Here is a 27,777-nt window from a genome sequence, read left to right as displayed (position 1 = left end):
ATACTTAAAGTAATATCCAAATCAATATATTTTTAATATCTCTGCTTCTCTATAATGTTATTTTGCAATATTGTCTTTTTAAATAATGGCAAGGTCCCTGACAGGAGATCTGGGCGCTGAGCATATAATGTAGTTCCCTTTGAAATATGCTAAATAAAATTCTATTCAGTGAATTAATTACACAACTGCGGCGGATCCATGCCGGGCTTTGGCACTCTCCCTGCGCGGGAGAAACGCGGTGAGTCCGCTCCTGCTCCCTGCCTGGGTTTAAGGGCGCCTGGAGCGGGTCCCCTGTGAGGCTCTGGCGGTGCGCTGAAGGGTTTCCAGCCAGTGCACTTCGCACTCGGGGTGAGGTTGCCCAGCGGAGTTTTGGGGCGCGGGTCCACCGGGCAGAGGAACCGCAGACACATTTTGGGGGCGGAAGGTGGCATGCAAAGGGCTAAAGACTAGGACTGATGACCATCTTTCCGCTTGGAAGCGAAAGACGACAGTTAGAGGCCCACAGTGGTGGCGCATGTTGCCTGGCAACCTGCAGACGCCGGCCTGCTGTTTCGCCTCCCGGGACCTGTCCCTTCCAGCCAGTGCTGCCCGAAGCTGCCTGAATGGGTTCTGGGGGAATCTCCCTAGTTTATTCCTTTTCCAGCCCTCCTGCACCGGACCTGGGCTTTACAGAACTTATTAGGTCAAGTCAGACTGGCCATTCCCTGTGACCTTAGCCTGTTCAAGAATCCCAGATGTGAACTGAATGGGGAAATTCCTCTGGTACACTGCAGGTGCTCTGAAGTCTAATTGTGTGTGGTGGTGGGGTGGGGGGCAGTGATGTGGGGGCAAGGAGACTTGCTCTGCTTTGTTTGACATTAGCAATGACCTCAGTTCAATTTCAGATACCAGCGTCAGTTATCACCTGGGATCCAAGAAAGACTTAGATATACTCTCCTGGAGCTGAAATACTGAATTGTATTGACAAACATCTTCTTTCTCTCCTGGAGACGATCAGTTTATTTTTTGCTTTTCATTATGTTCTGATTTTGTATAAGTAACTTGATAGCCACCAATAACCAAGAGAGAAACGATAATTGGGACTGGAAATAATCATTGTTTAAAAAAGTGAGCGAAGTGAGAGATGAGTTCAGTTTTTTTGGTTGCACCAAAGCCGCTAGTCAACAATACATGCTAGCAAAAACATCTCCTAACTTGTAGCAATTTGAGGACAGAAGCCATAAAAAGTACTCCTTCTTCCTGCCAATTCCTATTCAATCCCCACCTGCCTCATCATGCATTCCAAAGATGGACTCAGCCATTTATTTGAAACGCTGATTCTTTCATCCCCAAGTTTAGGTTTCTGGTGTTCCTTACTCCCAACAGCTAATTCCTCTTTGATGCATCTAGCATCTGTATGTACCCACAAGAATGTAGTACTGGAAATAGGTCTGAAACCTTTTTAGGAATTCAGGTTCTGCAATAGCTGGCAAATAATTTGGCAAAATAAGATTCACTTTTCCAGGTTTCAGTTTTCTCAGTTTGAAAATCAGAAGGTTGGTCTGTTTTACTTTTGAAGCCCTGGTTAAATCTTAAGAGTCTCCAAAGGTGTTGGTGACCTGATTGCTCTAATTCTGTAGATACCAGTGTTCCATGTGTGATGGCACTGCCTTTTGAGTACTCTTACTCTGAATGAATTATTTTTATGCTATGCAATTCTGAATTATATCTGAATTGACTGAATTAACTTATTCAACAAATATTAAGTTGTTACTATTTTCTAGGCTTTCTGCTGGGTACTGAGATAAGGGTAAGCAAAACCAGTAGTAGTCTTGACTTTATGAGACTTACAGTCTGATATTGAGGAATAATTGCTATTAATAGTAGCTGCCATTCAATGCTTTAAACACCTTATCCAATTGTTTGCAGATAGGATTTATATCTTGGCATTGTGATTGTCATAACTGGGTGTAGAGAAGTGCAACTAACCTAAGAATATGTTTAAAGTATGTACAGGTATTTGGTGATGCACTAACATTTATTAACTAAGTAAATATTTGTTAAGTTTCTATGCTATATTAAGGGCAAGAGATACCAAACTTTGTGGTCTTGACGGTTTATTAGGTAAATGAGATGAGCTAATTACAATGAACAGTGATGACTGTCATTCCTGAGGAAGCAGGATATTTGAAGGTTTAAATTTTGCCAGTTTTATTACTATGCAAATGAATTATAGTGATTTAAGATAACCTATAGTGATTTGAAATAATTCTAATAATTACTAAGTTACAAAGTTGAGAGGCTGGGATGTGTGTGGAGGTAATTGCTTTGCTGATTACTCAGCATGTCTCAACTTGGGTTCCTTAGCTGGTAATCATCATAGCAAATAGGATAACTTTTGTAATGTGATTAAACAAAGAAGCCGTGAGGGTTGGGGGGCATCCACACCAAAGAAAGAAAGAAAAGTTGTTCTTTGTGAAAGATAACTCTGAAAAGAAAGACATTTACAGTATTATAGGAGAAAATACTCCTATAATCAGATGATTTGTGATATTTTTAGAATATGTGTGCTCATGATTGATAAATCTTCTTGAATGCTTTTTTTTTTTTTTTTCACTGAGAATTTAACCCAGGGGTTCTTTATCACTGAGCTACATCCCTAGCACCATCCCCCTTCTTTTCTTTTCTTTTATTTTTTTGTTTAAGTTTCAGAACAGGGACTCACCAAGTTGTTTAGGACTTCTCTAAGTTGTTGAAGCTGGCCTTGGTCCTCCTGCTTCAGTCTCCTGAGCTGCTGGGATCACAGACATGAGTCAACATGTCCAGCTTGAATTTACTCTAAAGAGTAGAATTTCAGCCTTAAGGCAACAGATTTTTAGGGGAGAGGGCTCCAAGGTGGGATGAAAGGAACCATGCAGATGAGTTAGAAAGAAACTGGAATTGTTTTTCAGGTAAGAAGATTTTCCTGGGCCTGAAATAAAAGCCCAATTTAAATAATAATGATGGTTTTCATCTACTGCATGTTACTTTATTCCATCAGAATGAGAAAGGTGCTAATGAGAAAGGTGTAAATTTGTTTTACACATTAGGAACATTGGCTTAGAAAATAAGTTCTTACCCAAGCTTAAATTATGGGAAACTAGCAAAAATCAGTATTTTAATATAACTGATCTAACTCAAGCTGGCACTATGCCACACTACCTTTCTTTTTAAAAAACAAATAAAAATAGTTTACTATAAAAATAAATCCAAGTCTAATGATCGAAAAAGTATGAATGAATCCTTAAATTAAACTTTATTCCTGGTAATGTAAGGGTGAATTATAAACTAAAATACACAGAATTTTGTTGATGGATATATTAATCTGATTTTATTTTGTATGTATTTGGAAGTTGATTATTTTCAATGTTATTTTGCAAACATTTTTACCAGTCATCGCATAGTTACTAATTGGATCATTCATTCTGTTTTATTTTTTGTATTAAGTGAAGAATACTGTTTGCTAAATATATTTTCATCAGCCTACTCTGACAAAACCAAAATCTACAAAGATTTGGGAAATGGGTATGGAGAAGAGAGATATACAGTAGTATGCTATTACTGCTCTAAAAAGAATTATCACAAACTTAGTGACTCAAAGCAACATAAATGTATTCTTTTACACATATTGAGGTCAGGGTACAAAATGAGTCTAACGGATCTAAAACCAAGCAGTCAACAGAGCTGTTTTCTTTTGGAGGCTGCAGGGAGCAAATCATTCCTAGTCTCTTCAGCCTTCTGGAAGTTGCCTGTGATTCTCTCTCCATCCCAGAGCCAGCCACAGAGCATCTTGGCTCCTCTCTGATCTACACTTCCATTCTTACATCTCTGCTAACTGTAATCTTCCTGCCTCCTTCTTATAAGGACATGGGGAGGGTCACATTGAGCCCACCAGATAGTAGAAGATAATCCTTAATCAAATCTTCAAAGTCTTTTTGGCCATGTATGGCACATCTTTACAGAGTCCAGACATTAATATGTGGGGACTTCTTTGGGAGCAGAATACCACAGGGCATAATGTAATTGCCCTATACAAATTGGATTCCAGTGAAAGAAGTAAAAGTGATTAACCACATGATTTCTTTCTATGAAGTATTATATAATTTGTATGACTTACTTAAAATCAGATAAGAATTATCACTTTACATTTATTTTGCCTTTTTAAAGTACCAGGATACTGCATGATAAAATACGAGAACTTGAATGCATTTGGAGGTTAAGGGAGTGGCTACGTCTCCCAGGAGCCAGTCTCAGGTACTCTTGAGAAGAAAGAAGCCACTACAAGTATGTAAATAATCTAGTTTTCCTCTTGCAGTATGACTCATTAAATAATTTTCTGACTCCTTTCTTCAGGTTTTGATGGCTGTTTATATTCACAAATATTTAGAATTAATATTTTCTGGATTTGAAGAATGGAACCACCAAAATTGAAGTTAATTATTACTTGAAAACTCACTGAGTTTTTTTTTTAAATCAAGCTTATTGTTTTATTATTGTTATTTAAAAAATACCTGTGTGTCTATAGAACGTATAAAAGAAGGAAGCAATAGTAGAGCACATATCAATATTTCCTTCATGATATGTGCCCTATTACATTTTGGTGGATTTATGCATAATTGGTACACTATTGCAGACTGCAAATATAATTTTACCCTACTTTTAAATGCATTTTCTGTATTACTAAAAACTCTAAAAATGTGTTTAATGGGTCTATAATATATAGGGTAATTTATATTCAGAGGAAGTTTTAAAAGATCATAAACCAAACTCATTTTAAAATGTACATGTTTATTTGAAATAGAATCTCTGTGACTACATTCTTTTGTATTTTACTTTGTATTTATAATGTGTTTGGTGCAATGCTGTTTGCTAAAGACCCAACAATGAGATCTTGTAAATGATCCTCTAGTTAATTTTAAGATTTATAATTCCAAGTGTTAAATTCAACTATAGAAATAGCTACAAAACTATAGAGGCTGAAAGAAGAGGGTTTTGGTAAAGGTAGAGAAGGTTTCAGTGAAGACTGGCATCCGTATGCATGGGAAGAATTAGAATTTTTATTTGCAAAAAAAGGTGGAGAAGGTAAGCAGGGTAGTGATGATTGTATACTTGGAAGCATAGAAGTACAAATATATATCACCCAACTTGCTATTTTTAGATTTAAACCAAAATTAAAATTTTTGAATAATCAATATTGTATCTTGTTTTAGCACTGTAAGAAGATAATCTGGGTTTTTATATTAGAACCTTTATTCTTCTCAGCTTTCATAATATCACCATAGTAAATTTCATTGATTAAGTGAAATCTTAGAGTTACTTTGTCCCGGTGTCCACATAGAATTGGATAAATGGCACAATTAATTTAAAAGTATATGAAATGATACATATCTCCTTGCTATTTTTATTATAAATACTGAATACCTACTGATTATCATTGACCTTGATAAATGTGTAAATAACATATAAATCAAACTGTGAACCTTAGAGGTGGGCCCTATTATTTGCCTGCTTTTAGATATGGAAGAACTGAGGCTTCTAGAGATTAAGTGACTTGCTAGAACTTTGAACTCTAGTTCTGACTTCAAGACCTTTGCTCTTTAGTCTGGGTTAAGCCAGCTCCCTTATATGAATGGGTGAATGCTTTGGAGTTCTTATGGTTCACTATTTTACAGTTTAAATCTCAATTCATTGATAATTTGTGTCAAAGCCCTTCTCATTAGTTAAAATATCAAGCACAGTATTACAACCTTTTCCACTGATTATTTGGTTATCATATTATGGAAACTAGAGGATTTTTTTTTCTGGTTAATTATTAGAAAAATCTCAAGGTTTAAATTCTGAAAAGAAGAGTTTCTATAATTACCTTTTTCTGTCAAAATAAGACCTGTCTTAAGTCTTACTAACTATATCTACTGGTAGAATTAGGGGACACATTCATGCTTATCTTAGAATTATTGTTTCTTAAGGAATAATGAATCCCAGATTGATTTATAGTTTATCAGCCAAGTGTCAATATAATTGATGCCAAATTACTAGGTGCTATTTCTGGAGTGCTCTAGGAAGAGCTAGAATTTAAAAATGAGAACACATAAGCTCTTTTTTTTTTAAAAAAAAACCTGATACTTACTGGTACAAAAACCATCATTACAAGCACTAACAACAGATAAATAGAAGGATATAAGAACACGAAAAGCTGTCAGATCCCAGGTTAGGCAAGGGAATGTAAGTTAACAAGATACCTTTTTGCCTCTCTTATATTAGAGATAAAAGGTAATATTAGGAATACTCAGAACTAAGGATGGTAGTACATTGTAAACATGTTTGGTAACATGATTATAGTGTGTATCATGCTACACCATTTTTCTAAGTAATGTTTTCTTGATAATCTGTTCTAAGGAAATAATTCAAAATGTAGAGAAACACCAAATGCAAAAAGGTGTTTTTAAAGTGCTTTTTTTTAAATAGTGAAAAAAATTGAGAGCAATTGAGATGTGTTAGATAAGTTATTGCACAACCTCTAAGTAAAGTATTAGATACAAAATAATGAATTCTAAGTTATAATATAGAACTAGCTTATAATAAAAGATTAAAAGTTTAGGGTACAAAAATATACAACTGTTTCTATGAAGGTCCAGGAAGTAAATATTTTTGTCTTTATAGGTTGCATAGTATTGCTTATAACTTCTCGACTTTGCAGTTATAGTGTGAAGGTAGTCGTACACGATTGTGAAGAAATGAGTGTGGCTATGTTTCAGTAAAACCTAATTTACAAAAATAGAGCTGTGAGCTATAGTTTCCTGGACCCTGACCTAGGGATTATAAATTATATTTATTCTGAATTGTCTAGCACAATTCTGTTGAAGCTAGACAAGAAAGGTGACTGCCATTCCAAAGAAGTTATGCCTATGTCTTCAGAAGACTGTGTCTATCAAAACACTGAGGAATAATAATGGTGGCAGTAATTATGACAGCTACAGCTATACTCTATTTAGCTTACTGAATTTTCTTCTGTTTTTCTTTTTAAAGTTATATATCATGATGTTTCACAAATACAATAAAGAAAATCTTTTGTGTGATGAGTTTTCTGTTTAGACTATATTACATTTATTTTTTCATTTAAATGGTCCTTTTGTAATTTTGCCACTTCCACATCTTAAATATTAGAATAGCATTTAAAACAATGTCATATTAAAGTTGATATTGAGTTGAATTTTTATTTTCTTACTCTGATGGTAAATTATAGTGATAAAGCTGTCTTGAATACAATTTCCATGTCTCTATCAATATTATAAAAAAATCCCCATTAGATAACATTTCAGCAGTAAGTTGTTTTTCGGTGAAAGTGGTTTTCTCCCTTTTCATCTGACTATCTCCTCATTCTTCAAAGCTCCTTTGAAGGGTTGCTTTCTGGTTTGCAAAAGTTTCCTTAATTTCCTAGAGTAAGATGGGTGCATTTGCTACACAGTTGCTGTCATAGACTTGTTTTTCTCATTATTGTTTGATGTCTTCTCTGGCAGACAGTGCTATATGGGAAGTGATTATCTGTCTTGCATATTGTTTTATCTGTGGACAGCAAGGAAGGCTTAATAAGTATTTTTTATATAGAGTTTACTGAAAAAATTATTTAGTTTTGCATTGACTCATTACTTGCCATTTAAAATATAAAGGATGTATGCATACTGATTCTAATTTCTAATTTTTAAATTAAAGCAAGGATGGGTTTCCAGATCATGGGCAACTCAGAACCCCTACCCACCTGTGTAAGTAATATTTCTTCACATTTGAATTGGTTAAGGGGCAAATATTTATGATGCCTTGATCAAGTTAAGAAAGAAAGAAAAATTATGTATGTATCTATGTTTGCAAACTACAGAAAAACCCATTGCATATGGAAGTTTTAAAAATTACTATGCCAAAATTATCTTGTGATGGAATGGTAGGATTATGAGTAAAACTTCTTTGTTTTATTGTCTTTAATAGTATTTTCATATTTTCCTGAAAAAGGTAAAATATTTTATTAATTAGAAAATTCATTTTAATTGTTATTTTAAAATCAGTGTATTTTTAATTGATATGTAAAATCATAAAAATCAAACATATATGACTCCATAAATAATAGATTCACTAAATGAATTTGTTACAGAAATGTATAACACTTTTCTTTTTGTAATGGTATAGTGAAAATTAATTTCATGGTAAATACACCTGCACTCTAATTTTATTTTGAGCTATATTACAACTTAAACAATCTTATTAAAATTTTAGATTTGGTTCAGAATACATTATGTTTTGCATTTTACATTTTTTATAGATTAAGCATGAACAAATATCAATAATTTTATGTGGTTCTACCTAGTAGATATCTGTCTGCTCCTCTGGACATAAAGCTTTAGAATTATGTCCAGATACAAGATATTGAGTACCGAGATACAAGGGATTGTGTATGCAGGAAGCAGTATGTCAGTTGTATGCTGGTAAATATTTAACAACTGGTCTTCCAAAAGTGTATTATAAGTCTACTATAAATTTTTACTTGTTCATTATAAATAAATTTAAGTATATTTTAAGTTGATCATAACTTTTTAGTGATAAAAGTTATATGTAGAAAGAAGTTTACAAATGCTAAGAAAACATATCAACTATTTATTTTAGTGCCCATGTAGACAATCGTTGCTCACAAAATACTTTGTTTTTCTGCTGAACTCTATCTGTAGCCAACCTGTCTTTGCTATGATGAACCATTGTAGTTCCATTGTGAACTACAGGGATTTTTCAAGCTGTTTTTCTTTACTGTAAAATGATATGAGTTATTTTTTGGTAAAATCAATAATATTGAATACAGAAATAATTTTTTGTTATTACTGTTTGACAGCTACAAACATGATGCACTTTTAGTTTAATCTGCATTATTAACATTTTCTCTACCTTATTTTTAAGTCTTAGAAATCAGCAAAGTAATAAATCAAGTCCTGAGTCATAGCATTTGTCTGTTTCATCATGACTGATTTCAGGCTATCCATGCCAAATTGGTAAACACAAAGTTGGAGAGTTATGCACAATTATATCACAATACAGATACAACAGATGCAAACAGCCTCTGGAGTGCATATAATAGCAAAGTCCAGCAAAATCATTAGGAACTGATGAACTTTGAGTATTTATTACTTTGTTTTTAATAAAATTTATTTGATCATAAATTTATACAATTTTATTTTTAATAATGACTGCATTTAACCATCATCTGAAAAATCCCTGAACACTTAACAAAAGACAATCACAAGCTGGTGGGAGCTCGCATACCATTAGCTTCAGTGTGACTTTGTATGTGACCTAACATATATGATTTGAATTTATCAAAGTCTCATTTGAAAAAGTTATGAGATGTGTACTTTTTTTTTTCAGGGTCCCACGACTTGATTTGGGAAGCCTTGTGGGCTCTGATGATGAGGTAATTTTTACTTCCTATTTAACATAATAAACACTTGACTACTGTATTACATATAGCATATACTAAGTACAATTAAATTTTATTTTTTAGGATGATTTTTCATATGTTCCACTTAACACAGTGCATATTCATTTTAACCCACCAAAGTCATCTGCTCTTGGTTGGGTCCCACCAGGTCAAATACCATATACTCAGCATCATCTAAATGAACTGGTTCGTATATATTTGCTTATTATTAACTTTAAGAATTATAGTATGCATTATTAGCACAATATTTAATCCATAAATTTTTGTGTGTGAAAATCTCAAACAGTAATGGTGGTGTGTTTTATATTTTTTCACACATTGGAATGATATTTTTAAAATTTCGTATAAAATTGGTAAAATATAGGTATATCCTAATATGAAATCTAGAAATTTTAAAAATATGACAAATTACTAGATCAGATCTTACTAGTTTAACAATATATGACTAATCTCTTGAAAATTGTTTTACACATCAGGCTACTAAAATGCTATGGAGTAGGTAAATAACTATACTTAATTCAAGGTATCTCCTTGGGACATGTTTATGTTTTAAACAATATCTAGTGAATACATTCTGTTTAGTATTATTCTATGAGTAGTGCTTACTTTTCTGTCTTTGTAAATCTCCACCACATAGCTGGTTCCATTCATGTTCTCCTCAGTCTCATTTTTGAAAATTGCATAAATACCCTAGCTTGTATGTTGTTACAGATTTTGTCCTGAAGTTTTGCCTCATCCTTTTTTTTTGCTGGGTTAAATTTGGATATCCTTAAGAATTTTCAAGGGATGGACTGACTTTATATGTTCCTTTTGAAATGTTGTTGCCTCTCTGGATCAATATGTATACCCTTATATTTGCTTAAAACTTATTTTCTGTTCCTCTCATCCACTATTATCTCTCACTGCCATGACAATGTAGCATGGAATCAAATAATACCAGAAGGTAAAATATCTCAATATTTAGAAATGGCAATCAGTGTTTCTCAGCATTAGTGATTTTCAATTCCTGTGACTATTTTGGAGGACGTGACTGACAATGGAATTGTTCTGGGGAAGACAAGAAAAGTGCCTACCTAAAACTTGTTAGAAGAAAGGGAAGTTTCTTTTTCTTCTCTCAAATTCTTTTGAAACCAGGATTAATCTTCAGCTGTGAAACCAAGTGTAGTATAGAATTACTGTTATTTAAGGGCAAATGCCCATTCTGAGCAGTTCTGTCAGCTCCTATTGATCAGTGATGCCATACAAGCTCAAGGTTTTAAATATTATCTCTGTTTAGATTATAGGCTCTAATGGTCCATTTCTTAAGCATAAATGGTAAGGTAAATAGTAAACCTGTTAGTGTCAATAACGAAATTAATCATAGTTATTTCTTTTTTTTTCTGTGATCAACATATTTTTTTTTTCTTTTTACCTCTAGGAACAGGACATAATACCTGAAAATTTGCCATCACCAACAGGGAAATACAAGCTAAAATATCAGCAGTATAAAACTGAAATGAAAGAGGGATATAAAGAGTATAGTCAGAGAAACTCAGAAATGACAAAATCAAATATCACACATCAACAGCCTTCAAGAAACAAGATTGATGAAAAGGTAATAAGTGAGACTTTGTAAGATTTTAATGAAATTTAGAGCAAACAATGCATGGGTTATAGAAATATCTTTATAACAATTGCCAACATTTCAGTAGGCCAAGTCGATACTGGAAGTATTTTACTTATATTAACTAGTTTATTGTACAACCTAACGCGTTATTATCACCCTTTTCTAATACAGGTACTCTGATCATCTGACTTACTCATCTTTTCTGTTAGAAGCTTTTCACTTGCTTTGAGAATAGAGTAAGAATATATATGTATGTAAAATATACTCTGTTGGAGTATAGTCTGTTTTAAAGTTGAAAAGTTGATTTCAGAATATATAGTGACCTGTTTTATTCTAAAACTGTCATTACTTCTTGACTGACTTTTGCCTTATTACTTTGTAACCTTACAAATTGCTGACATTGTTATGCTTTCATTAATATTTATTAGGTGTAAATTCAGCATTTATGGATATAAGAGTAAAGTAAGCATGATAAACTTAATGGTATTTCATAAACATCCAGGAAAAGTCAATTTTGATTTGGGGGAAGGTTTGAAAAGAGTTTATGATACTACCGGCCATAAAGAAGAGAATATTTGGATATGATTTTTAATTCAGTTACCTTCTACAAGAATTATGTATTTTTGGAGAAGTTTAATGGTTGTATTTGCTTATTTACCCATAGGTTAAAAACTGTCAAATTTATAAGTAGGTTTGGCATTGCAACTATTTTTTAAAATTCATGTATGAACTATCTAAAGCTAAATAAATAACATGTTTAGGTGAAAGAACAATCAAATTAATGAAATTATTTGGTCACTTTTTAGCTTAAAACAAATTTCCAGACCTAAACAGATGCAAATATGATTATTTGGTGTCTATAATATTATTATAGGATAACCTATAATAACTAACCTTTACCAACCAGACATGTATTAGATGCAAAGTCCACCGTGTAATATTTAAATAACTGTAAATATGCTGGGAAATAAAGAAAAAGGTCTTTTAAAATGGGTAGTATTATGATTATCCAGATTATTACATAAACAGGTTTCTGATAAATTCTATTACAATTACATGAGTTAACATTATAATAGTAATGTCTGGAAATAGAAGTCCCTGATTTTAGAAATGTGATCCCCTCTTTTTAGAGCAGGAAGCAACATGTAAATTGACTTTCTTTATTGAGGAAGAAAAGCTAAGCTTAGATATATTTAGGGCATTAACAGAAGGCCATAGCTGCTGACCAATCAGGCTGATACATGAGTTGACACATAATCATTTGGAACTTGATTCTAATGCCAAATATCCTTTGTCGAATTTTACTTCCACTTTAGTATAAAACTGTGGTGAATTTCCAGTTATCCGATTTTTTGCTACCAGAAATGTATCCTTATGTATGTGCATGTATGTGTTATTTTAAATAATAAAACATATTTAAATAAAATATGGAAATCATTAAACTTCAACTTTAAGAGAATCATATTAATTCATTAATTGTACTTATTAATCATTTTAGATTTATCTATTTTAATTAGCTCTTTAAAAGACAAAATGTCTTTTGGTTATAGAAATGCTTTCATTCATTGATTTATTGTTTTTTCTTTCCACAAATAGTTACCAAATTTATTAAATGTTCTAACTACATGCAAAGCACTGTTCTGAGCACAGGGGATAAGTCAGGAAATAAAACAAACAAAAATTTCTGTTGTTAAGAACTTATTTCCTAATGGAAAGAGAGAGCAAGAAGAATACATAATCAATCAATGCATTTAGTAACCAACCAACCAGCCCATTTTGCAGGACAGATGATGATAAGTGCTATGAATAGAAGAGAATAGGGAAAGCCAGGCTCTAGGTATGGGGTAATAATTTGTTTAGGGTCAGCAGGGGAGACCTTTTCCTTATGGTAGCATTTTAGTTCTCACATGAAAGAGATGGGAGCCAACCAGTCAGAAAATACTCATGTAATGAGGTGTAGGAATAGCTTAGATGGTTTAAGAAATTCTGAGGAGCAGAGTGTGATCTGAGAGGAGGGAGAACTGGGAGAGCTGGGAGGAGCCTGGGCAGAGAGCTAAAGGGAGCCTGGGAGGCAGATCAGAGAAGCTCCCTAGGCCCTGTAAGGACTCTGCCCTTTCACCCCGAGGCAGAAAGCTGCTTAGTTCTGTTGAGAAAGGGTGTAATTGAGAATAAGGCCACCTTGGAAACTGGAAGACCTTTGGGAGGCTGCCACAGTCATCCAGGCAGGATATGAAGATGATGACTTGGATCCAGGCAGTGGTAGCAGCAGACTTGGATAAGAGGTGGTCTCGTGACTTCAAATTCTGGCTAAGATGGAGTTGAGAAGATTTGCTAATGGATTGGTTGTAGGCTTGAGAGATAGGGAAGATCAAGAACAACTGTACATGCATGAATATGCAGGATACTGCTGATTAAGATAAGCCAGGAAGAGAAAGACAAAGGCTGTATGTGCTTGCTTATATGTGGTTGCCAGGGGCCAGGGATTGGGAAGATGGGAAGAGTTGGTCAAAAGATACAGAGTTTCAGTTATGTGATAAAATCTGGGCAACTAATGTAACGTGGTAACTACAGTTACTAATATTGAATTTTTCACTTTTCAATTTGATAAGAGCAAATTTTAAGTGTTCTCACACCTGTATGCATAACTATTTGTGATGATGGATGCATTAATTAATTGGTTTGATTGTGGTAAATATTACACGATGTATATCAAATCATCACATTGTGTACCTTCAGTGTATACAGTATCTATTTATCAATTAAATGTTTTAAAATTAAAAATTCCTCTGAGCCTTTTGACCTAAGCAATTGTCCTTCACTAGAGTTGAGGAAAGTCTACATTGAAATATGGTTTGGTGAGGTTAAATTTGATGTATCAATTGGAAATACCACTGCTTTCCTTTTGTAAAATGTTAAAAACTAGGTGAAATAAAATTCTTTAAAAATTTTTTTCAACCTAAACATAATGCAGAGCTTTGCTTATACTTAAATGTATCTTCTAAATTAATTTGTTTACTAAGCATCTTTTTGGTGCTCATTTAAATAAATCATTATTTAGGGAAATGGGTTATATTAATGGTTAAATAAATAAGATTATTAAATATTCCCATAAATTGATTTCCCAGTAGTAAGTGCTTTTCTGGCACCAGAGATATAGCAATAAAGTTAACAAAAGTTCCTGACCTCATGGAGCTTATAGTAGAAGAAACAGGCAATAAATCATAAACACACATACAAAAAAATTTCATGTAAACCACCAAAGGTCATGAAGAAAGGGCAGAGTATGAAGATTAAGTGTGATCTTTCAAAGAAGATCTAAAGTAACAATAACCCCCTAGGATAAAAACTCTTGAAATTTGTTAGATTTTTGACAAGTTGCTATCACAATGAAACTTTTTTTTGGTTAAGGCATTATAAGCACATCTTATATTCATAGAAAAATTTGGTGTTTGTCTTTTTGACATCTCAAAGAATTCTTTACCTTAAAAATTACCCCAATCTTTTAGTATTTTTGTTCTGAATTTATTAATTTTGCAATAACACAGTAATAGTTAAAATAATTATCTTATTTAATGCTTACTGTTAGGTACTCTTTATAAGAGTTGGACATGTATCATCTTACTTAATCTTTTTTGGTGAAGTAATTACTATTGTTGCCTTTTATTTACGAGTAAACTGAGGCACAAAGATAAAGTAGAAGAGCTGGATTCAAAGAGAGGCCATCAGATTGTCAGTGTGTACTCTTAACCCCTATAAAAATAATCTCTGAGATATTCAGTCATTATCTAGTCCCTTATTTTGTAAAAAAACCAAATATTCAAAATATGCGTATGATGGTCCATTCATTGCTTCGTGTACAGTGTATACTGGGTGAAGAAACCAGCGCGGATGACGTCACCACGCTGGATAGGAAAACCCTCTTGCAGCGTGACTACGTGCACGACCCTCAACATGTGCAGCACAGCGCAAGGAAATCAGACGCGGTGAGGCTCTCACCTAGTTGATAAGCTATTAGGATCGTTCGTCCTCCAAGAGTTTACAGACTTAGAATAGAATAATTGCAACGATTGAATTTGGACTGAATTGACTATTCATTGAAGTATAAATTGAGTCCTTATTTTTATAAATGATTAACTTGTGTTTGGTATATTTTCTGTGGAAAAAAGTATCTCAAATTTTATTTGTAAAATTAAAAGGCCCATTGGGCATTACTCTTGGTATAAGCCAAAGTGATCTGGGTGGTAGTGGATTTTTTTTTCTTTGTATTTACATGTTTATATTGTTCAAAATCTTAATTGACCACTATTTATGTTAATGGGCTCATTTGGTATCACATCCTCCCTTCAAATAGATGCTTAGTTATTGTTTTGAAATTTGTAGGCTACTTCACTACAGATATCCTGGCCAGTTATGGAAAAAGCCAGGAATTAAATACGTTTTCTTTAAGAAAGTTGAAGCAAAACTCCAGACTATGAATATTAACTTTCAATTTTATATTTTAAAAAATTAGATTGATAGGTTGTGCTTAGACAAGTTCTGGTATACACAGGTAATTATAATATTTTGTAGTGTCTGTGGTAAGGGGACCAAGCTGTTTGAAGGTGGAGTGCGCTGTCCTCCTGGAGCCCTAGGTGGTTAGTATCTTAGACATCTGAAAAGGTGATGCAATCAATACCAGTGTGGTGACTCTGCTTACAAGATGGGAAAGCTCTAGATTAGGTAACCCAAATAATAAGGAAGCAACATGGATTTAGCTAGTTACATTTTACATTGTCATTATCATTAAAAGCAAATTATGTATACACAACATATATTTATAAATATATATACATATATCTGTGTATATACACAAGTGTACACATGTATATATACACAATATATACACACATTGTATATATACAATATTGTGTGTATATATATTTATACATGTGTGTATACTTTTTTAACGGGTTGTAGTCATCTCGAAGCAATATATTCTGAATTGATAATGATGTTTAATTAATCTCTGCATCAGTCAATTTTCTGTACATGTCTCAAATTTGTTGCAAATTTGTTACCATTTTACTAAAACCACAAGCATATAATTTTCTATTCTTATTATTATTCAGATATTTATGCTTAGTAGTATTACTTGAGTTATCATAAAAATAACAAAATTATGAGGCAGAACAGTGTCCCAAATAAGACTTATTTCCTAAAGTTATATTTGAGATGGATATCACCTATAGTTAAGGCCCATTGGGCATTATTCTTCGTATAAGCCAAAGCAATCTGGGTGGTAGTGGATTTCTTTTCTTTGTATTTACATGATTAAGTGGTAGTGTATGTAAATTGACCATCAAGTAAGTGTTGCTTTTTTGCTATGGTACCAGTTTATCTGTTTTGTTTCCCCATGGAAATGTGTGTATGAGTAGGTTTTCCAGACATTTGAAATGATTACCAATGTGTTTTAAAGATGTAGGTAGAAACTTCTTTATCTACTTAAAGGAACAACAAGCAGTGAGCCTGTGGGTTTTTATGTCCTTCTCCTGGTTCTGTTGTCATTTTTCAGTGTTGTCAGGTCTTTTGTATTAGTGTGACTTCTGTTTCTAATCTGCTTTCTGCTTTCACAGACCTCTTAATCGATGTGACTGAGGGTGGTTCCAATCTTCCCTACAAAGCTAAACCACCATGAACTTTAGCACTGAAGGTGGCCTTTTGCATAGGCTCTGTGATACCTATTAATCTTCCATCTTTTTCTGGCTTTTGGGTTTTTCATCTACATTCTAGTTGAAGTGGATCTCTTCTGTATATATTTTCAATGTGTTTTAGTGTTTTACTGCCTGCTTGTTGAATCATCCTCAAGTTTTATAAAATATTCTTTGCTTTACCTGTGGGTTACACAATTTTTCTTTTGATATTTTTAAAATTTACTATTAAATAAAAATATTTACTATTAAATAAAAATCATTATCATGTATCATGAACTTAGAGAATAGCATCAGATACAGTCACGTATTAAAAGATATAAAGCCTATTTGGTGTATTTTTGGATGTGTAAACTATACATCTTAAATTTCTACCAAACAAAAACTGAATTCAATTACAGACTAACATTTACATAATGGTGGTCACCTTTTCCAGGTTTCTTAGAAATTTTTACTTTTTATTTTTATGATATACCTTTAGATGTTTTTGCTTGATATTTTGTGTTAGTTTTAAATAGAACACCTTCCCTAAAGTTGCAAAACCTGTGTCTTAAACAACATTATCTTAGTTGATTTTGCTTATTAGAGTCATTCATGGAGATACGGTAACTACAGTCTAAGAATAGAATACGCTTTGTTTCGATTTCTTAATTTTTAACTTCTTTTATTCATCCCCTAAAGAAGTATTTTAGTTTTTATAGTTGCATAATATTCTAATTGGAAGTGAACGATTGCAGAAATTCCAATTGAACCCAGGGTCCTTTAACACTGAGCTACATCCCCAGTTCTTTTTATTTTTTATTCTAAACAGGGTCTGACTAAATTGCTTAGGGCCTTGCTGAGTTGCTGAGGCTGTCTTTGAACTTGCAATCCTCCTGTCTCAGCTTCCTAAATTGCTGGATTACAGGCATGCACCACCATGTCTGGTTCCATTTTAGATTTTTTATGTAAAGTTAAATGATTCCATTTCAGTTTTAGCCTCTTCTACTGTGAATAGTTTTAGACTGCACTCTTTTTGCTTCTGTGTTGGTTCTTGCCAGGTTAAGATGCATTTGATAGGACATGTCTTAGGGGGATTAATAAAGGATAGGGATGTCATATTCTCCTCCTTTATTTTGACTCCATAGGTTGTTGGAAACGACTGATGATGTGTATTGAAATTTAAGTGCTTTTCTCTTTAGGAAATGGTAAATTAAGATTAAATACTTGGAGCTTAAGTATGTTAATGATGGATAACAATCTATATTTAAGAACAATATTAGAAATGTTATATTTGTTTTAGGACTTTGGCATTAATGGTTTGGTATTAATTGTTCTGCTTTTTGGACAATAAATATTTTTATATTCTCAGGAAACTGTGGCTGCAGAGAAGAAGAGACAGATAGTCACAGAGCAAATGATGATAGACCATTTATCTAGGTAAGAGTTAGTAACTGGTAATAGAAATCCATTCCAAAAGTTTTTATTAAATTTCTTTTTCATTTATGATACACATATCCCTAGGCATAGCTAACTTAGAGTTTCCCAAACTCATTCTCTTCCCTGAATTCTTAGCATTTTAGTAATTTTTCAGAGCACTCTTAGACCAATAGAACAGACCACAGTGCTTTTTCGGAACACTCTTAGACCAATACATAACAGTTTTATTTATTTATTAAGAACTTTTATCTAAACTACTTAATATTTATTTCCTAACAACTTTATGGCCACTTGAAAAAAATAATGCAAATTAGAAGAAGATGTACTGATTTCATTCTTAAACTGTCACAATTTCTTAATAATGGGTTGTATACATCTTTTGAGTACTGTACAATCTCTTAAATCTTAGAATTGTTTAGAATCACTTTTGATTCTACATTGATTTTCACATTTGCTTTTTATCACAGCAGTTGTAGAAAACTCTTGTAAAGATGTAACATCATTGAAAAAAGAATAACATAATCCTGTGTTGAAGCTGTCAACTACTTTCAGCTAGTAGTTTATATGATATCCAAAAGATGGCAAGTGTCTGTATTTCTCATAAAAATTAATATCCCACAGTGCCCCTCTGAGTTCACTGTGATACCCAGGGTGACTTGGGTACAGTTTGAGAACTGTGAGACTAACTTTCAAGAATTTAAAACCTCCTTAGAAAACTATGTAACATTTTATTGCATGCAGTGAGAGGTAGTATGACAGCTTGTAAATATGGTAGGATTCCAGAGGAGACTGGACTAGTACAGGACATCTTCAAGAAAAAAGTAGTAAGACTTAAGATTGACCTAAAAAAGTTGTTTATTTTGGAAGCAGAAAGAATGATAACTCTACAAGCATGTTTTTCAGTGAGTTCTTTGAAACAATTATTTTTATAGTCTCCAGCGTACCTCCTTTTATCATCCCAGGAACTTACTTATGTTTACCTCATCACCACTCCTCTTCATAAAGGTAGTAGTCGTGTCCATACTGCTAGACAAATGGTGGTTTCTCAGTTCTCATTTACTTGACCCATCAACAACATCTGGTTCAGTTGAAAACTTACTTCTCTTTGAAACACTTTTTTCTCTTCTCTGCTTGACTTCCTGCTCCCCACACTTGACTGTTTTCTTCCTGTTGTTTCCATTCCTTCTCATTGTCTTCTTGTTCTTCTTCATCTCCCCAGTCTTTAAATGTGGCAGTGCCTAGGACCGCTTCTGTATTTGCTTCCTGGTGATTTCATCCAGTATGATGCCCTTAAAAAACGTTCTGTATCCTGATGCATCTCTTAGATTTCAATTTAACATTTTCTGATCTGGGTTCTCGTACATAACCAAATCCTCTTTAATGTTCCTCCATGGTAACTCCATTCTTGAAATTATTTAGTCCTAAATCCTGGTGTTGCCTTTAATTCATCTCTTTCATTCAAATTCTGTATCCAGTTTGTCAGTAGACACTTTCATTTCTACCATCAAAACAGATTTCTTCCTTCTGTTGCTGGCATCCTTGTTTAAACCATCACCTTCTATCTCTTGGATTATTTCATTTACTTCTTAACTGATCTTATTGTGTCCGCGTTTGCCTCTTGTAGGTTTTTTCTCAACCCAGCAGTTAGAATGAATTTATTAACAGACAAGCCAGATCAAACTATTCAGTAATTTCTGATCTCAATAATAATAAAATTATATGTAAGTATAAGTAATTTTTAGTAGCTTAAAAAAAACAGCATTTAATTTTTCCTCATATGTCTTTAGATTAGCTGTCCAGACTGCGCTTAGCTTAATGGCTTTTACTTTTTCCTCTGGCCAGTTATACATGAGTAAAATCAATGATCTGTTCATTCTGAGCTTAGGTTCTAAGTTTAGGTTCCAGTATTTCTCACTAAGACCTCACATGTTTCAGTTTGCTCTTTTGTGTGTCTACCCTAGAAGAGAGCAGAACAATGCTTGGCTAGCCAACTAGTCTTAGGTAAAAGATGCCTCTGCAAATGCAGTGGGGCTATTTAGAGTGGACCATTCTAGATCAGCAGACTTCCAGACAATCCACACTTGCATGAGTTAGTTCATTTAAGATCAGCTGGGCCATCCAACTATATATAATTAACCAAAGGAGGTCAAATGACGAAGCTCAAGGTCAAGGGGAGAGGAAGTACCTTACATTTATAATGAAGCCATGGTAAGGATGTTAATCAGGAGTGCTGACAAATTGGGGCCAATAATACAGAGTGTTCAATTCCACCATTGATCTGATCACTGTTAGACTTTGAATACCTTCTCGTCCTCTCTGTTTACTCTACTCCAGTCATCCAGCTTGCTTCCTGTTCTAGAACATACCTGGTTCCACTCCTGTTTCAGGTATTTTGCATTTATTTCCCCCTCTGCTTAAAATTCTTCTTTCTCATAAATTCATATTGCTGCTTGCTCACTTTACCTTGCATCTTTATTTAGAAGTCACCTTATTGAGACCTACCTTGACTACCAAATAAGAATTTATAACTCTTCACTCAAAACTTTTTATCCTCTTACTACTTTGTTTTTGCTTCCCTAGGAATTATCAATATGTAATTTACCTTTTATTTTCCCTCTTTATCATGTTAACTGTCTGTGTGCTCCATAAAGCAGGTCTCCTTGCAAGTTTTGTTCATTGTTGCATTTCTATTCCCTAGTGCAGTAGCTGTAGCCGAAATACTTGCTGAATGGGCAAGTGAATAAGTGAACTGGAAAAAAGGACTTAATGAGAGCCAGCAGAACTCAATTTTATATTTAGCTATACGACTAAAATTACTTTTTTGAGCTTTCATATTTTCCTCCTTTATGTCTTGATTTTAGCCTTTTCCAAAAGAACATTAAGATTTCTTATAACTCTAACATTCCATGTGTGCATATTTCACATAAAACTGACACATGTGAAGGTGTGAGAACAGAACAGGTGCCATTTTGTGGTAAATGCCAGCCTTCTTCACCAGAGAGATAAAAATTATCTTTATATTCAACTTAAAATTGTTTGGCTCATAACTTGGCTCACAGATAAATAGGATCTACAGTATAGGGTAGAAATGCATAAGGCTTCCCCAGAATGTTTAAGCAATTGAAGAAACTGAAAAGTTTCTCTGACTTGCTGTTTATCTTTGTATTTTTTGAAGACTCATGATAACTTTTTCAAAAATGGCTTACATGTTTATTCTTTTAATCAATCATCAATTCATTCTGACTTGGATTTTGGCAGTGAAATATAAAAACAAATAGGACAACAAGGTTGTTAAAAATTATATAAGTTTATATTTTGATAAATCATGCAGTGAAGCTGGGTAGAGAGAAGTGAGAATATTAAGGATAGATTACCTTTCTGCCATTAAAATACTACTACCAATAATGACAAACCAAACTATTATATGACTTCCATGTTCCTTACACTATTAAATGAAACTCCTTTCACATTGTAAGGTTATGGTAGATTTTTCTACTTAGTGATGTTAAAACCAGTTAATCTCCTAGTTCTTCAAGTATTTCTCAAATCTGTTCTATTACATCAATTTTTAATGCCACCTTAGTCTAGATCCTTGCTGTCTTTATTGTAGCCTATTGCAGTGCCACCTAATAGCCTGTCATGATGCTGTATTTCTTCATATTTCATATTCCATATTTGGCAGAATATATATTAAAATGGGAACAGGGAGGCATAGGTTCAATTAGTGAGCACTTCGCCAACACTTACTAGGTGATAGACACTCTTCTAAATGATATGTATGTATTAACCAATTTACTTAACCTTTACTTGAGAGAGGTATCATTGCTGTTATTATTATTGTTGTTGTCATTATTATTACTACTATTGGTAGCTGGAATTGGACTGTGTGTTTAACCACTGAGCTACTTCTCCCACCCTTTTTGTTTTTTATTTTGAGGCAGGGTCTCACTAAGTTGCTTAGAGCCTTGCTAAGTTGCTGGGGCTGGCTTTGAACCTGCAATCTTCCTGCCCCAGCCTCGAGAGCTGCTGGTATTATAGAAGTGTGCCACCATAGCCAGCTCATTATTATATCTTTTCCCAGTGAGGAGACTGTATCCTAGAGTTGAATGACTAGATAAGGCCACACAGCTACTTTCTGGCAAGAAGGATAGAGGCTGAACCTAGACATTCCAGCTCCAGGGTGTATGCTCTCATACCTGCGCTGAGTGCAGCTCTCAGATGTGCTGTGCTGCCCTACTCCTGCGACCTTGTATTTATTGTTGCTCTGCTCTTGATACCCTGATTCCTTTTCCTCTGAACACCTACTTCTTCATCTTTTAAAAATAATTTTTTTATACCTTTAATTTGTTTATGCATGTTGCTGAGGATTGAACCCAGTGCCGCACACATGCTAGGCAAGCGCTCTACCACCGAGTTCCAACTCCAGTCCCTGAACATCTATTTCTGTTTACCTTTCCAGAGGCAGTGCGGACATCTCCTCTTCTTTGATGACTTTGGTGAACTCTTTCCTGTATATTCTTTTCCAGCATTTAAGTCATCTTCTGTTTGCCCATTGGATTTCTATTATGATACTCATTACTTTATCTTCTTCATATTATATTCTTATTCTTTACCTGTGTTTCCCCCATCTTATCAGAAACCAGACAGTATCTATTTGTTTAAAGAGTAGTAAAAGAAAGACATGAAACACTTAACTTCCTCCAAAATTTCAATTTATTTTTAGATAATAATTGTGGAATAAGAGATAGGAATATTCAATTTTCATGACCAATATTTTTAATAATTAAGTTTATTCATTTCGGGCAAAATGTTATTCTAACAGCAGTTTGAATTTCATTTAGTGTTTGATCTTTTCCAACTGTTTAAAAAATATATGAATGCTAGAGCAATGCATTCTCACATTAATTATCAGACTTCCTATTTTCCTATATAGGGCTGTCATCAGTGATCCAGAGCAAAATATAATCATTGAGAAACAAGAAAGTACTCATCCTCTTCGACTTAGGAAAAGAACACTACATGAAACAAAGTAAGATTTTAATTATTTGAAATGAGGATGCATTATATTAGCAATGTATTGTTAAAATACATTTCTGCAGGTAACAGAAAAGTTTTTTTTTTTTTTACTATATCAAGATAAGTGATATTTTTTGAGACCAGATCACAGTTCTGCCACCTTAAGATGTTGGAAACAATACCTTATTATACCCTTTTCTGCCTTACAATTTTATTATAATTTAGAGGAAAATTTGCTTACCCCTTGGGGATAATATGTGAAAACGTATAACATAGTAACTTAGACATCTGTATCTGTGCAATATATTCTGTCTAAATCTCATTGATAAAATTAGTATCAGTTCTAATTATTTTTTTAGTTTTACTTTGTATGTTATAAAACCTTTAGGTTGGTGTGTTAATTAACTTATCTGTTATCATAATAAAGTAATAATCACCTTAATGAGAAAAAAAGTATATTTTGGCTCATAGTTTCTGCTGATAGTTGCTTGGTCCTGTTGCTTTGGGCCTGTGGCAGCAGAGTGCCTCATGGCAGAAGTGTGTGGCACAGGAGGCTGTACACATGTGGCAGCTGAGAAACAGAAGGTGGTGGGGAGAGCGAAAGGGGCCAGGGCTCCAATAGGGTTCTTGAAGGGCACACTCCTAATGACTAACTTCCTCTATCTAGGATACACCCTTTAAAAATTCTACCACCTCACAATAGCACTATGAGCTGGGGGCTGTGCCTTTAGCACACGTTCTTCTGGGGGACCCTTCAGATCCAAAGTATCACAGTTGAAATGGGCCTATATAGTTCTCTGGTTCACCCCCCTTAAATTCCTCAGCAACTTCAATGACAGTTGACCTGTAGACTCAGCTTATTTATTTATTTATTTACTTATTTTGATTCATTGTACACAAATGGAGTACAACTATGATTTCTCTGGTTGTACACGAAGCAGAGTCACACCATTTACATATTCATACATGTACATAGGGTAATGATGTTTGTCTCATTCTATTATCTTTCCTTCCCCCACTCCCTCCCCACCACTCATTTCTGTCTAAACAATTCATCCTTCTTTCATTCTTCCCTTACCCCCTCCTGCCCCCATAATATATCATCAATCACTTATCAAAGAAATCATTCATCCTTTAGTTCTTTGGGATTGGCTTATTTCACTTAACATGATATTCTTCAGCTCCATCCTTTTACCTGCAAATGTCATAATTTTATTCTTCTTTATGGCTGAATAATATTCCACTGTGTTTATGTACCACAGTTTCTTTATCCATTCATCTACTGAAGGGCATCTAGGTTGGTTCCACAATCTAGCCATTGTGAACTGATCCGCTATAAACATTGATGTGGCTGTGTCACTGCAGTATGCTGATTTTAAGACCTTTTAAGTATAGGCCAAGGATTAGGATACCTGAGTCAAATGGTGGTTCCATTCTAAGTTTTCTGAGGAATCTCCATACTGCTTTCCAGAGTGGCTGCACCAATTTGCAACCCCACCAGCAATGTATGAGTGTGCCTTTTCCCCCACATTCTTGCCAACACATATTGTTGCTTGTATTCTTGATAATAAACATTCTAATTGGGGTAAGATGAAATCTTAGGGTAGTTTTGATTTGCATTTCTCTTATTACTAGAGATTTTTTCATATATCTGTTGATTGCTTGTAGATCCTTTTCTGTGAAGTGCTTAGCCCATTGATTGGGTTATTTGTATTCTTGGTGTAAAGTTTTTTGAGTTTATAGATTCTGGAGATTAGTACTCCATCTGAAGTGTGTGTGGCAAAGATTTTCTCCCACTCTGTAGGCTCTCTTTTCACATTGCTGATTGTTTCTTTTGCTGAGAAAAAAATTTTTAGTTTGAATCTCTCCCAATTATTGATTCCTGCTTTTATTTCTTGTGCTTTGGGAGTCATGTTAAGGAAGTCTGATCCTAAGCCAATATGATGAAGATTTGGACCTACTTTTTCTTCTATTGGGTGCAGGGTCTCTGGTCTGATTTCAAGGTCCTTGATCCATTTTGAGTTGAGTTTTGTGCAGGGTGAGAGATAGGGATCTCTGCATATGGATTTCCAGTTTTGCTAGCACCATTTGTTGAAAAGGGTATCTTGTTCTCCATTGTATGTTTTGGCACCTTTGTCTAGTATGAGATAACTGTACTTATGTGGATTTGTCTCTGTGTCTTCTATTCTATACCACTGGTTTTCCTGCCTATTTTGATGCCAATAACATGCCGTTTTTGTTACTATTGCTCTGTAGTATAGTCGTAGATCTGCTTTGCTCTTCCTGCTAAGGATTGTTTTGGCTATTCAAGGTCTCTAATTCTTTCAAATTAATTTCATGATTCATTTCTATGAGGTTCTGTTTCTATGAGGAACATCATTGGAATTTTAATTGGCATTGCATTGAATTTGTATAGTGCTTTTGATAGTATGGCCATTTTGACAATATTAATTCTGTCTATCCAAGAACATGTGAGTTCTTTCCATCTTCTAAGGTTTTATTCAATTTCTTTCTTTGGTGTTCTGTAGTTCTCATTATAGTGGTCTTTCAGTTCATTTGTTAGATTGATTCCCAAGCATTTTATTTTTTTTGAGGCTATTATTTATGGGGTAGTTTTCCTAATTTCTCTTTCAGAGGATTCATCACTTATGAGTAAAAATGCATTAGATTTATGAGCGTTGATTTTATATTCTGCTGCATTATTGAATTCACTTATGAGTCCTGGAAGTTTTCTGGTAGAATTTTTCGGCTCCTCTAAAGCTTTAATAGACAGAAAATTTACCAGGATCTACAGTAACTCTTTTGTATTTTCAGACTGCTATCATTGTTTGTACTTTCCTATTACTTTTATCTTTTTTCTCATTTTTATTTTCTGGAAGCCTTTGCTTCCATATATTTTAATATTCCAAGGTATAATATTATTAGTCTCTTTTAGCTAAAGTAAAAAATTGCAACAAATTGAGCATGTTAAAATAACTAAGAGCCTCACATGTGGTTTATCTCTTTTATCATGTAAAGTGTTTGCATGTTCTAAGCATTAGGTTATAAATATCTTTGGGGTTTATCATTTATCTACCACACATCAAACTTACCCTTTAAAAATAAACTTTTACTGAAATAAAACATACTTCACGAAGTGCCCAAATTTTAAGTGTGCAGCATAGGAATTATGCAAACCAAAATACTCATGTGCCAAAAACCTAGATCAGAAACAGAATATGACCAGGACCCTGTAAACCCTCTCATGCTGCCTCCCTGTTACTGTTCACTTCCTTTCCCATACTAGGTTAACCTCTCTATCCTAACATAACATAATCATAGATTAGAATTGCTTGGTTATGAGCTTTATATAAGTGAAAACGCAAAATTTGAACTCTGTGTCTGCCACCTTTGACTTCCCTTAATGTCAGTTATTGATTGATTGATTATTCAGCATGATATATATGTATAATATATTTATATAAAATATTTAAATATATAAATATATAAAATGCCTGCCTTCTTTTATTCAACATTGTTTCATCCATATTACTATTAATAGTTTTTTCCCATTGTTATACAAATATGCCACTATTTATTCATAGATATTGATAAATATTAAGCTATGAATAGTACAGCCGTGAACTTAATTTGTGCATGTCTTTTGGTGAACATTTGGTGTACTCATTAATGTGGAGTAAATACTTAGAATTGCTGGACCGCTTAATGTGCAAATGTCAGATTTAAACAATAGTGGCAAATAGTTTTTCAAACTGATCAATGCAACTTACATTAGAAGCAGATGAGGGTTCTAGTTACAGCACATTTTTTTTTTTTTTTTTTTTTGGTACTGAGGATCTAAACCCAGGTGCGCTTAACCACCAAACCACATCCCCAGCCCTTACCCATTTTTTAAGTCTTGAGACAGGTCTTGTTAAGTTGCTGAGGGCCTTACTGAATTACTGATGCTGGCTTTGAACTTGCAATCCTCCTGCCTTAGCCTCCCAAGCTGCTGGGATTACAGGCATGCACCACCATGCCCTGCTCTAGTTGCAGCAAATTTTTGCAGTGCTTGGTATTGTCCATCTTTTTCATTTTAGTTCTTCTTATGGATGTGTGTTGGTGCTTTTAATTTGCATTTTTTGGGAGATTAATGAAGTTGAATAATTTTCCATATGTATATTGACCATCCAGATATCCTCATATGAATTTTAACCAATTTACTAATCTTTTCATATATAATGTATATGTGTGTGTGTGTGTATATATATGTATATATATATATGTATATATATATATATATATATATATAACTTGGGTCTTTAAGAAATATATGCCTACCATGAAGTCATTTCACTCTGACTTATAATGTCACTGTGTCATATGTCAAGTTGTGATAAATGCATAGTTGATTTCTAGGCCTTTTCTTCTAGCTTATCTATTGTTTTCCTGTACCTATCTTAATTGGTATTCTTTATATTAAAGTAAATACCTGAAGCTGGCTTAAAGCTAATCCAGTTCCATGAAAAAATCTTATAGATGTATTGGTTAGCTTTATTGAATTTATAGATTTCACC

General features: G+C 33.8%; 1 protein-coding gene across 6 annotated transcripts in view; it reads left to right on the top strand.

The window, feature by feature from the left end:
- Positions 1-284: 284 nt before the first annotated feature.
- Positions 285-27,777, top strand: part of Caps2 (calcyphosine 2) — a 50,650-nt gene continuing 23,157 nt past the window's right edge. For 2 of the 6 annotated variants that reach the window (XM_047550337.1, XM_047550342.1), the window contains exons 1-8: positions 285-348; positions 4,186-4,302; positions 7,729-7,778; positions 9,421-9,466; positions 10,911-11,087; positions 14,960-15,082; positions 18,138-18,205; positions 23,139-23,234. In XM_047550337.1, coding sequence (XP_047406293.1) covers positions 4,222-4,302; positions 7,729-7,778; positions 9,421-9,466; positions 10,911-11,087; positions 14,960-15,082; positions 18,138-18,205; positions 23,139-23,234 — 641 coding nt within the window. In that variant the 5' untranslated portion in view covers positions 285-348; positions 4,186-4,221. Of the gene's footprint in view, positions 349-589; positions 774-2,848; positions 2,931-4,185; positions 4,303-7,728; positions 7,779-9,420; positions 9,467-9,556; positions 9,680-10,910; positions 11,088-14,959; positions 15,083-18,137; positions 18,206-23,138; positions 23,235-27,777 lie in introns of those variants that run through there. The other 4 variants (XM_047550343.1, XM_047550338.1, XM_047550339.1 and 1 more) reach the window with 4 other exon arrangements.

Source organism: Sciurus carolinensis, chromosome 4, assembly GCF_902686445.1.
Source record: "Sciurus carolinensis chromosome 4, mSciCar1.2, whole genome shotgun sequence".
NCBI classification, from domain to species: domain Eukaryota; kingdom Metazoa; phylum Chordata; class Mammalia; order Rodentia; family Sciuridae; genus Sciurus; species Sciurus carolinensis.
This window is presented reverse-complemented; position numbering and strand designations above follow the sequence as displayed.